Source organism: Mus caroli, chromosome 9, assembly GCF_900094665.2.
Source record: "Mus caroli chromosome 9, CAROLI_EIJ_v1.1, whole genome shotgun sequence".
In the NCBI taxonomy this organism is placed as follows: Eukaryota; Metazoa; Chordata; class Mammalia; order Rodentia; family Muridae; genus Mus; species Mus caroli.
In genome coordinates, this window is record NC_034578.1 from 90,321,745 (window position 1) to 90,334,360 (window position 12,616).

Below are 12,616 nucleotides of genomic sequence, written 5' to 3' on the forward strand. Positions count from 1 at the left end.
TTTTTGTTTTTTTTTTTTTTTTTTCTGTCTGCAAATGTATCCTCCATTCACAGTGTTTTTTATTCAAGTCTGACACCCAAGCTAGTACAGGGCCAGGCAGGACCCCTCAGTTTTTGAGACCTTATGTGACCTTAACCACACCAAGGAGCATGCATTTGCTGTTAAGGCAAGAACTTGGCTTTCCATACTTGAGAATTGGCTATGGGCAGACACTTCTTGTTCGTTTCTTCTTGCCTCTTTGACAGCATTTTTCAAAGCTAANTAGCTAATCTANTGGGAGTTGGGAATGACATTAATTTAGGTTCTATCCATTTAGATCCCTGCAGGGTCTGTCTTGTGCTTCTTTTAATTTTGTGTCCCACTTGAGTAAAGAAAACAATAATAGTGCCGTAGTTCACGGCACCAGTTGATCAGTTTTAGGAAATGAGTGGTCAGAGTGATGTCCTTCTGTGCCTAAGAGCATGAGGTGTGAGTGAGCTACCGTCTGCACTCTCCTGGGTGGTTTCATTATAAGCACTCAGCCCTATGTCTGGAAGGTTCCCACTCTTCTGTGGCAGATCATATACTCAATAAAGATCAGTNTGCCCATACATCCGGCCTTTCATGACTGCGCTGACATAGCTGAGAATACACAAAGGATTGATTAGATTTTANAGACTTCAGCCTATGGCTGCTTGGTCTCCTCTCTGTGGTCTGAATTGATAAAGATCATGGATGTATAGGCCTACTTCCTAGAGATGCTTACGTCGAAGCAGAAACAGAGAACCAGGAAGGAGCTGGGACACTGGCATAGTTTTAGGGAATGCCCCCCAGTGACTTTGATCTAATCATGCCTCAATGATTGAACCCAGCAGCTGAGGACAAACTTTCAATGTGGACTTGTTTGGGAGACCTTTATGTGTAAAGCATAACACCTAAGTGTCTCTTCTTGTTCCTGAAGATTGAGTGCAGTTTCTTATTTATTGTGGAAGAGTAGATTAAACTGAAGCATGTGTGAGATTTCAAAGAAAATTCTCAAAGAAATTTGCTAATTCGATTTTTTCCCTATTTCTCAGTCTAATCACTTCTCTACACGTGATAATTCTTACACAAAAATCTCATGATTTTACCTTCTTGTCTACAAATTTTCATTAGTTCTCATCACCACTGAACTGAAAGATCTCAAGTTTCTTAGCACTTCAGAGGTGTCGTTCCATCCACCTCCCTCTTTCTCTCTCCTTTTCCCCCCTCCCCCTCCCCACTCTCTCTCCTTCATTTCTACCCTCCATTCTTTACCTCCTCCTCTCCTCTACTTCATATATTCTTTCTATACCACTATTGGATCTCCTAAGTTCCTTTGTATTGATACATTGTCCTAAGGAGACTTTTACTAAAGATTGTGACCACAGAAATATCAACATACTTGCAACAGAAGTTGTCACATATAGCAGTCCAATACAGGTGCTCCTGACTGGCAGGTGTCCCCCTACTCCTGGTTTTTAGGGACCCAGGCTCTGTCTGACCAGCCTATCTTTGGGGCCTTTAATTTCTTCCCATTCAGCCAATAAAGGAGCGAAAGAAGAGAGAGAATTCACTAGATTATTTTCTACTCCAACCTCAAAGTGAAACACTTCACTTTTGTTTACATGGTATTGAAGTGGTCTGGCCAGTGACAAGGCAGCAGAGAGATAGTCTTTGGCCAAGCAGCCACCTCCTGCCAGAATAGAATAGAGAGAGCTTAGATCCAGATACACTATGCACTGACTGTGATTCCCACTGCTACCCAGATGTGCAGCCCAGATNCTGCTCATTGTCTGAGCGCTCATCACGATAAAGACTCCTGTGAGCCTTCAGCTTTCCCTCCAGCTTCACACCATACAGAGCTTGTCTCTCTAACCGTGTGCTTCCCAGATGCCCTTGCACATGCCTGCTGGGTTAGAGTTCTCTGAACACGGATCTTCAACTTAAACTCAAGCTCATCCAGTCCTGAAACTATATATATATATATATACATATTCTTGGACCTATAGATATGTGGAATAAAATATTTAATGCAAAATATCTTACAAAAAAATGAAATGCTGGGTAAGGTGGTGCACCCTGTAATCTCAGCACTTAAGAGACAGAGGCAGGAGGGTCAGGAATTCTAGGCCAACCCTGGGCTACATAGTGAGGCTGAGGCCAGCCTGGACTTCATGTGACTCTGTTTCAAAAACTAAAAAATTAAACAACATAGACAAAAAGAAAAGAAGAGAAATGTTCCTAGATTATAAAATTCACAAGCAAGAGGTAAAACCTCCAAAAATAGAGGTTCAAAGAGTAAAATCAGATGATTTCTCCCAAAACACATATGTGAACCCACATTTTGAATCAAGGGCTGTTTTAGATCTCTAAATAAAGCTCTTTTCTTCNCTGCTATTAATAAATNTATATNAAGAAGGTTTATAGTGATCTTACAACCATGATTGTCTTAATAGACTTTAGAAACTTAGAAGTCAAATATTGATCCCTTATACAAAGGGACCATGTGTCAGGAGAATACATACAACTACAGGCAAGTAAAACTTTAAATGGTAATTTTGTTAAAGGTTAAGAAAATGTGCCTTGGTGCCTGGCAACAAGTATAGAATTTGGTAGCTGCAGAGGAAGCTGCTTGATCCAGTGACTCCTTGACATTACTAGGGAGCTAAAGTTCATCTTTACCTTGGACCTGCTTCCTTGGACCAAATTCCCTTCTGGTTGGTCCCCAATACTGGCCATTAAAATCAGAGAAGCTATTGCTGTGTCATGCCCTCAGGAAGAGAGCAAGACCACCTTTCTTCTTGGGTCTGAAATATAAATGAATTCTGTCAGTGTGAAGGGGCTTCCCTGCAGAGCCATCTCCTGGATAGCAGTCAATTCTATGTTGGCCACAGAACAAAGGTTCTCTTGAATACTTTGAATGGATAGGGGAGGTGGATAAGGGAGAAGGAAAAAAAAAAACACCTCTAAATTATGTTCCAAGTATTTAGTCAGTAATGTCCNTGACTTATTCCAACGACACATCCCAATGAGTTAGTATCTGTGAGTAAACAATTCTCAAACCAAGAAATGGCCCTGTGTTTTCTCATGTCACTTCTATAGGTTCCAAGTCAAACGTGTGCTTCAGTCAACTATGGGAGACATAGAATGCTTTCTTCCAGTGCAATCATGTGTTCTTTATTTTAGGCCTCATAATGGGACTAATTTTGCGATATGCCACAGCGCCGACTGATATTGAAAGTGGAACTGTCTACAACTGTGGGAACTTGTTCTTCAGCCCATCAACTCTACTAGTCAACATCACCGACCAAGTTTATGAGTATAAGTACCAGAGAGAGATCAGCCAGCACAATATCAGCCCCCACCAAGGCAACGCCATACTGGAGAAGGTAAGGGCCCTGTCAGCCCAGGCAGCTTCGTCTTCCCTGAGCAATGGCATCATTTAGAAGCCTCTTTACATATGTATACACCTAAACACCAGTTGCTTTCACATTGTCACACTGGGGTACTTAGTTGACTATATAAACCCAGCTGTCAATATTTTTCATAACATTTGGGCAAAGATTTTAATATAATTTTCCGGCAAGCCAGGGCTGTATTTGCGTTGTATTAAAGATAAAATCTTTCATCGTTTTTCCTTTCTTGAGATGTACCCCAGTGTGCATATGTGTGCCTTTAGTGTTGCTGTACCTGCTACCTGTTGGTTATTTGCTTCAATTCTCCTTTAAGCCAAGGAGAGTTTTCCCATGCTCTAGGATGGTTTCTGGCTGCCAATAAAAGGCACTGCCTTCTGGCTGTTTATAAACACACTAACCTACAGTTCACCCGAGAGATCTTCACCATGGTGGCTTGGCTAAGGAATTTAAGTTAAAATTTGCAAATGATTCTTATTTTAAAAACTAACTTCAGGCTTGGATGTAGTTCAGTGATAGAACACTTGTCTGGGGTGTGTGAAGCTCTGGGCCCGATTCCCAGTCACACACACACACATACACACACACCCCTCTTTAAGAGATGCACATGTTTTTTCCCAGTTTTCAGAGGTTAAAAGAGGTAGGGGATGGATTTGGTTTTCTATTTCTCCTGTTTCAATATGACTGATTTACACTCTTTTTTCTTCATTGTCTTCTGCTAGTATATTTCTAGATTAATTATGTGAAAGGACTTCTTAGGGCTCAGCAAAGTCAAGTTATAATATTAAGGCAAATCACACTTAGCTAGGAGAATAGCTTTGTGCACACAGCAAGGAAGCTAAATAATACCCTTCTGTAATAAATGGAGCAACTTCCAGGTCTTATGTTTCAAATGATCTCAGTCATATGATTCTCTTTATCCATGGTGATAAATAGAAAATTATTTATCAAAAATAATTTTATATACTGTGTTAACAATACAGTATATTAAGTTTAAAACACATTTCAGTTTTATTTGCTTACTTATTTTGAGCCAAGGTCTCCCCCTGCACCCTAATGTTCCAAGATTTCTCTATGTAGCCTAGGCTACCTTGAATTCACAATCCACCTTAGCCTCCCGGGGACTAGTAGGCTCACTAGNATANAGCAGCACNCCTGGGCAGTTTTACATTTGGCATTTCTGGGATATAAATTACTTCTCTCCTGTTCCCACCCAATTTTGTCTGTATTTCTACACAGCAGTACTCTAGACAGGTTGATTCTCCAAGGATGCCAGAATTATTTCTGTTGCCATAGCAATTTTGTTCTCTAACATGACTGCCTGTAAATACCTGCCCAGGAATTTTGGTAGTGTGCTCTGATATAGTAATTTCTTTATCAGCAGCCACAACCAAGTGTTTGCTGTTGAAAANTTAGAGCAACAGATGAAAATACATTTTCAGTGGTCAGAATAGGGTGGTTTTCAATATTGCATAGCTCAAACATCTCCTACATACACTTCTAAGCCATGAACCCTTGAGTCGGGGTCAGTATTTAGGATTTCTAGAGCCTAGGGTTTGTAGTCGGTGACTCTGTGCTCAGGGCAAATATTCTCCTCGCTGCTGGTGAAGAACAGGACACCTGCCAGAGTCCTTACTTTAAGAGATGACTTTAAGGGGACGGGAGCTTGCTCTTAAATAATTGGGAGTATGACTTACTTTATGTTTGTTGATCATGTGACAATATGAGCAGACCCTATTGGGTATGTAGAAATGTATAGCTGTTGGCTTCNCTTCCATTTGGGTNNNCTNCTGCATGCATATGTTTATATCAGTCGGTTACTTTGTTAGATGAAGAGAGACCCCCATAAAAGGATCCATTCATAGAAGGCTTATACAGAAGTTACACGGGTCACATGCTTTGTCATTTCTCCTAGGTCTACATAAATTACNGTAGTCCCCAGTTTTCTTTTTAAAAATAATATTCTAGAGGCATATCTATTTTATTTTCTGCATTTTGCTTTCACATATGTACGTGCACTACATGAATGCCTGGTGTTGCAGAGATCAGAAGGGGGGGTCATATCCTCTGGAACTGGAGTTACTGATAGTTGTAAGCTTCCATATAGGAGCAACAGCTGCCCTTAACTGCAGATCAATCCCCTCAGATCATTACAGTTGTTTTTTAAATGCTATATAAAAACAGAAAATTGCACATATCAGTGGGGTACCATGTGATGTTTTCATATACATGTACATTGCATAATACACTTAAATAATGCTAAATATTCCCACCATCTCAAACATTTTCTATATCTTCATGGCAGAAATAACCACAACCCTGTTTCTAGTTGATTAAACTATGCAGTAGGTATGTTACTGTTATCTGTAACTATCCCATTGAAGGAGCCAAAGCACAACAGACATTCTTTTTAAAAACCTAACTATGTGGATAGGGATGTGGATGGGGATATGTGTGTGTATGTGAGCATAAGTGCCCTTGAAAGTTAAAGGTCACAGGTGCTAGATGCCCCTAAAGCTGGAGTTACAGCTGTGAGCCACCTGACATGGGTGCTAAGAATCAAACTCAGGTCTTCCAAAAGACCAGTAATGCTCTTAACCACTGAGTCACCCCCCCCCCCAAATCCCCCACCTCAGGAAATTCTTAATCCTGTCTTACCCGTGGTGATCAGTGTTCATTGTCAGCTTCACAGGATTTGGAATCACCTAGGATATGAGCCTCTAGGCCAGTAGTTCTCACCTTGTGGGTTCCAACCTCATTGGCAACCTTCTATCTCAAAAAATATTTATACCATGATTCTAACAGAAGCAGAATTGCAGTTCTGAAGTAGCAGCATGAAATGCTGATCAAAGTGATTTTAGGACTGGGGGGTGGAGGTTGCCACAACATGAGGAACTGTATTAAGGGGTCACATATAACCTGCATATAACCACTGCTATATGCACACCCTGAGGGATGATGTCATCCTTGGGTATGACTCTGAGGGNTNGATGACATTAATTGAGGAGGGAAGATCCATCCTTCCTGGTCTTGTGTCCCAGACCATATAAAAGGAGAAAAGCAACTGAGCATCCATGCTGTCTGTTTCTTGTCTGTGGACACAATGTAACCAATTGTTCCTGCTGCCATGACCTCCCCACTATGATGGACTGTCACTTTGAACTGTAGCAGCCGGCTGCTGCTGTCCTGTCCTGCACTATAATGTTTGGTTCTCAACACCATTTGCTAAAGTTCTTCTGTGGATCCAAAGTGTCTTTAATTTTAACCTTTGGGGCCAATATTATTATGTTATATTACATTATATTATATCATATCATATCATATCATATCATATCATATTATATTATGGCTTTACAAATGTGAATTTGTTCCAGATATTTAGGACTAAACAAGCATTCTTCACGTTCATATAAATAGGAATTTTTTCTTTTGAAGAGGAAATGGAAATTTGAAAAGTAAAAACAAACAAACAACCAGTAAAAACAACAAACAAACAACCCAAACATCAGGGGTGGGGATATAGTTTGGTGATGAAGAGCTTGCCCATCATGTGAAAGCCCCAGATCTGACCCAAGCAATCACCAACAACCCTTGTCTATTGCTAATGTTTCTTTCATTTATTCTCTGTCTTCAGTGGACTGAGTCCCCACAATTACACTTCTGAAATAGACATAATTTCTAGGAGGGTACTTACTAGTAAGCCGGAGGAAAATAGTACCAGAGTAACACCGTAATGCTAAAGTGCAGGTACCAAAGGTTTGTACAAGACCCCCAGGCACTCAGAAGTGCTGCTGTCCTGTGGTGGCAGGGCTGTCAGGGAGGCTTACAAGGAAGCATCCTGATGGACTCTAGATGCAATTGTGGGAGAGGATGGGGTGAGGGTGGGAAGACATCCCAGTCAGAGGGAGGGGCATGGTATACAAGTGAGAAAAGCAATAAATATTCCAGGAAACGAAGCATCTTCTATTTTTTGGATGTATGGAAGACCAGAAAACTGAGGGCAGATTCGACTATGGGAACCACTATGGGAGCCAGGTTGGCCATGTTCACTCTAGTCAGCAGAGAAGGGGGATGTTAAAAAAGGCAAAGGCTTAGTTTGGCTGCATCAGGCAGGAAATAAAGCAAAAGCAGAGACAGCGTTTGGGTGGTAACCCAGGGGCAGGTGGAGAGGAAGGACAGGTGGGGGTCAAAAGGAGGGGAAGAGCTACTTGGTATTCCCCTGTGAGTTCATAGGAAAGGGGATGGGAAAAATGGAGAAGGAGTTGGATTATAGGGAGAACTCACAGTTTTAACACATCTCATCATGGATATGTTCATGTGTGTTATATAGCACATTATATATTTACACTGCTGAGCTGCAAGGGCGGGTAGTGCATTGAACTGGGATGTCGTGCGGATCGANTCCCGTTTCAAAAGTTGTCAGCACTGTTAAATTTATCACTTCTACCCCCCATAANTCAGATGACCACAGTGAACAGACAAAGGAAGCTCCTCCGTGAAAATTCTGCTAAGTCTTCACTTCCTGTTTGAAAAGTGACACTATCAGTTGCTTAAGGGAAGTGGTTTGGGGTTCTGTATACTGCTGAGTAAAAAATGTGCTATTGTTTCAAAAAAGAGAATCTGATCCCCTCCCAGTAGGTCACAGAGCTACCATGTGACTATGACTCGTAAGAATGTTAAAGACAAACAAGNAAACAAGACTTACAGACACAGCTAACTATATGCCTTTAATTCAGCTCTTCCCTTTAAGGGAATCAGTTAATTAAGTCTGCTTTTCTCACTGTCCACATTTCCCTTTTGATTCTTACATGTTTATCTTTGAGCCTTCCAGTCTTTTACCGTGTGACATTCTTGCACAGAGGCCAGGGCCAGAACTCTTCTGGCAATAGGAACAGTTTGATCAGACAAAGTCAGGAGATAAATATGTGCAGTTAACAGTGGGGCACTCTTGGGAAGGATACAGGAAGGCTGGGGGACGATCTTCTCCTGTAAAGCTTTTCTAGACATGCTGGGAGGGAGAGCCCCAGGGTGATTAATCGCCATCAGGGCTTGGAGATGCTTTGGCAGGCTACTCACGGTGCAGTAGGTTTTATCNGTCCTTCACATCCTACAGAAACAAGCTGCGGTGATTCCTGTCTCTCTATCTTGACCAGTCTTGGNATAAGAGGNCCCCAGTGCAGCTCAAGCTTGCAGAGAGGGCCCTGAGGTTGCCTGGACACTAAGTGGCTTTCATTTAACCCTTAGTTAAGAGAACACTTGATATAAAGAAGGAAGTTTATTTACAAAATTTATAACTTGTAAACTGTAATAAAGAAGCAGTCCCACTGGGTTGGTCTGAGGTGAGGGCAGCAGATGGTATCACTTCACAGTGGCACAACGTTCAGGAAAAGATGGTCACATCTCAAACAGGAGCAGAGGGGTGCATTTGACCAGGCTTTCCTCTTCCTGTAACAGACGTTTCTAAAGAACTTGAGGGGGTTGCATGAGCAGCACCTCAGAACCTAGAATCCACTGTTCCACTTTCCACAGCATCCACACTCTGAGGCAGTGACCCTGGGGAACAACCTTCTCTCACAGGGTGACCAGACCCAAACCGTAACAGTAAACACAAACTCAGTAAAATGCCCCATGCACCTACTTTAATCCTATTTGTTTACAAATTCCATGCAAACAATGCCATACATTATAACACATATATAAAAGTAAAAAATTTCAAGGATTAGCCAAAAGCAAAATATGAAATCTCTTCTCCTTTCTACTCCTCTGTAGAACATGGGACACCTCACTTTAGGGATCAGCAATGTCACTTATTTTATGAGAACTGTTNTTACTTTAACCAGTTCTGTCTTGGTCCATTCCAGGCCTTGGCAATGGAACATAAGCAGATAACCAGATAAGATAACTTATAAATGGAGGTAAACTTAACTCATCGTTTTGAAGGTTGGAAACCAAAGCTCAAGGCACCCACCTAGTGCGAGCTCTTCCTACAGTGTCAGCATAAAAGCCATCAAGAGGTAGAAGCAGAAGGAAGGGATAATGGACCACAACTCATCCATCTTCCTGGAACACACTTGTTAGGGTTTGAATCTAGAACGGTCCCTCAGAGGGTCACCTTTGGAGTATATAGTCCCTAACTCCTGTCTTTATCCTGAATGCCTAGGAGACTTTATGTGGGCAGGGCCTGGCAAACTGCATCTTCATGTGCACACGCTCTGCTACATCACATCCATGCCTTCCACTCCATGATGGGGTGAAACCTCTTAGCAACCACAGTGGAACCTTCTTCTCTTAGGAGGCTATTGTGACATAGATATAGAAAACAACCAGTGCAATGCTCTATAGTAATCCACTCCTGAGAACAAAGCCAATCCATTCTTCAGGCCGAGCCCTCATGGTCCAAGGTCCCTTAAAGGCCCCACCTAGCTATGCAGTTGTATTGGGAATTAAATTTCTAACTCAAAGCTCTGGGTGGCATGGGTGACATATGAAAACCAGAGCAACTTTTTCAGAATTCTTTTGAAATCTATGGTATGGTCTGGAGTTAGAGTCAGGGGATCTTGGTCTGGTATGGGATGTTCTTAGGAGCAGATAAACCTTTAGGGAATACAAAATCAAGTTATTTTGTGTCACAAGCACACAGTCTCAGGCCCACTGTTCATTCTCCCCTTATATTCAGTAGTCTTANAAGTTTTAATCTATGATGCTTTGATTAATGTCCCTCAACCCCAAACTTGCAAAGCCTCCAGGAAGTCAGGGCCTAGGTCTGCTTTCTGTCACACCATGCTCCCAGTGTCTGTCACATGGTAGATACTCTGTAGATCTTGGCCCATGAATAGATGGTGCAGGAAGGTATCTGTCAGTTTCTGTCTGAGTGGTTATCTGTCGCTGCCACGGTGTGCTGTCTTAACTGCTGACTATTTTGTAATGAAGTGTGTCATAGGTTTATCCTCGGGGTAAACACACAAGCTCTGAAAGGGGGGTTGCTACTCAAAGGATTGGACAAGTCTCACCTCTGAACATTCTGACAGGTAAATGGGAGGCAGAGAGGTTGATGAGAAGGTGGAGAATAGGGTAGACCCTGAAGGAGCAGGGGAGGAAGGAGGCTTCCNATTACAGGCTGAGCCCCAGCAGATGAAGTTGAAAATGGATCTTTCACCAACTCTGCTTTTGTTTTGCTCCTTCAAAAGCACAAAACTGACAGAGCTGCACTGTCATCATCACTGGTCCCCAGGGAGCACTTACATAAAGCTCTGTCCCATGGCACTCTCCACTGTCCTCCACAGGCCACCTGCGAGCTCCTCAGCAGCTGGGGTAGCAGACACAGAGCCGGCCAAACTGAAGGACGCTGGCCAGGCAGCTGGCTCATCTTAAGCTGGGACAGAAGGGACGCTCTACTGCTCCTTGCATATAATTTTCTTTTCTGGGAAAATTATTATGATTATGATTATTATTACTACTATTGGTATTGGGATAGCACCCACAGGCTCATTCATGCTAAGCAAGTGTTCTGCCCCTGAGCTCCATCCTGGTGCCTCTCAGGTCATTTCTTATCACAAGGCCCACTGGGCCCTGATGGATGCAGTTCTGCCTCAGGCTGAGCTTGATCGCAAGTCAGGTTAATCTTGCCTTCCTTTCTGCCTGTTGTTATTGAGCTCCCAGAGAAGCAGAGGCCCAAGCAGAGGCAACGTTTGGTGAACAGGGCATCAGTGCCTTGGGCTTGCACTTCTGATGGCTGAGAGTAGAAGGATGTGAGAGGGGAAACAGGCTGAGGATTTGGTTTTTCTCCTTTGGAAGTTGTGATTCTGCAATGAGCAGGGACTCAGAGCCAGCCTCATCTCAACCATGCAGCCCCACCCCTAAAGGACCAAACTGTTGTGGAAAATACTTAATCCCAGTCAGGACCTTCTACCCACCTTTGATTATTCAATTTAACCCCAAACTATTACTTAGTATGCTTCATCTGAGCTGCTCTCAACTCCAACTGGCCAGCCCACGTGGTCATGCTTTCTTGACTCCTAACCCATCCTTCTTTCTCACCTTCCTCTCTCCCACCTCATTGTCTCCTCCAACCAAACCCAAGTCCAGGAACCCAAGGCTCTGAGTATCTCTATTCTGCCCAGCTATTGGCTGCAGGTATCTTTATTCACCAATCAGAGATAACTTGGGAGGTAAGGTTACATAGCATCACTTGGGTCTAACTGTGGACTCTCTCTCATCTCTGGGGCAACCAGGCCTCGGGGAGCCCACAGTTAGTATTACAATACATAGCAACAGACCAAACCTCAACACCAAACCTTATTCTGTGTCTGGATAGGAGATGTTTTGGATAGGGTGTGACCCTGGGAGAAGTGGCTCTGTCGCCTTGGCAGCCATTGAATAGACTTATCACATCCCTGGCAGCAGGAACAGCAAGGTCCTCCCTCACCAGAGAGATCTCTAATCTAGATGACACTTCACAGTGTCAGATTTTATGTNCCTAAACCACACCTGTCAGTTACTGCAGAGTGGGACTCCGGGGTCTCACTGCAATGGGAAAGCATCCGTCTCCCAGCNCCNGTGAGCTGATTGGTCAGTACATTTTTCNGGATCTGGTGAGCCAACTGTTAAATTTGACAGCATGAAATGAGCCACAAGAGAAATATTTATGCCATATATATTAGAAAATGTTTTAAACCAAGCTTATGAGATTGTATTCCCTCAGGAGAGATGATTTACCAACAGAGAAGATTTGCTTAAGCAAATGTATTTTTAGGATAATTGGAAGTATCCAAACATCTCAGTTTTTATCTCCCTGAAATGCCCATCTCCCACAATGGCTTCCGTAGAGACCCTTCGGTAGGTAGAGCTTCACACCGTCTAATATGNCAAGGGAAAGTGCGTTATGCCTTCCAGTGAGACCCAGGACTGAACCTCATTTTGCCCCTCCTAGGAGCAGGACTTTAAGCTTCATTTCTCTGAGCAAAATTTTCCTTATCTGTAATGTAGGGGTTAGTGATAGCTATGGCNGAGGTTTGCTTTTCAAAGCAAATATGAAAATACAGGTCTCGTATCAGACGTATTGTTAATATTAGTCTGCTTTCATTCCTAACATTCTGTGACATTTGCCCTTGCCGGCACTTACTTGCCCTAGACTGAGAGGTCTGAGGTGGGCTGATGGAGGAAGTTAGGTGCTCCTTGTTTCCTGCACGATGTTGAAGGCAAAC

The 12,616-nt window shown here is 42.8% G+C and overlaps 1 protein-coding gene across 1 annotated transcript in view; it reads left to right on the forward strand.

Annotated features, from left to right (window-relative positions):
• The first annotated feature begins 3,191 nt into the window (after positions 1–3,191).
• Positions 3,192–12,616, forward strand: part of LOC115031905 (sodium/hydrogen exchanger 9-like) — a 24,688-nt gene continuing 15,263 nt past the window's right edge. The window contains exon 1 of the mRNA XM_029481288.1: positions 3,192–3,389. Coding sequence (XP_029337148.1) covers positions 3,195–3,389 — 195 coding nt within the window. The 5' untranslated portion in view covers positions 3,192–3,194. The remainder of the gene's footprint in view (positions 3,390–12,616) is intronic.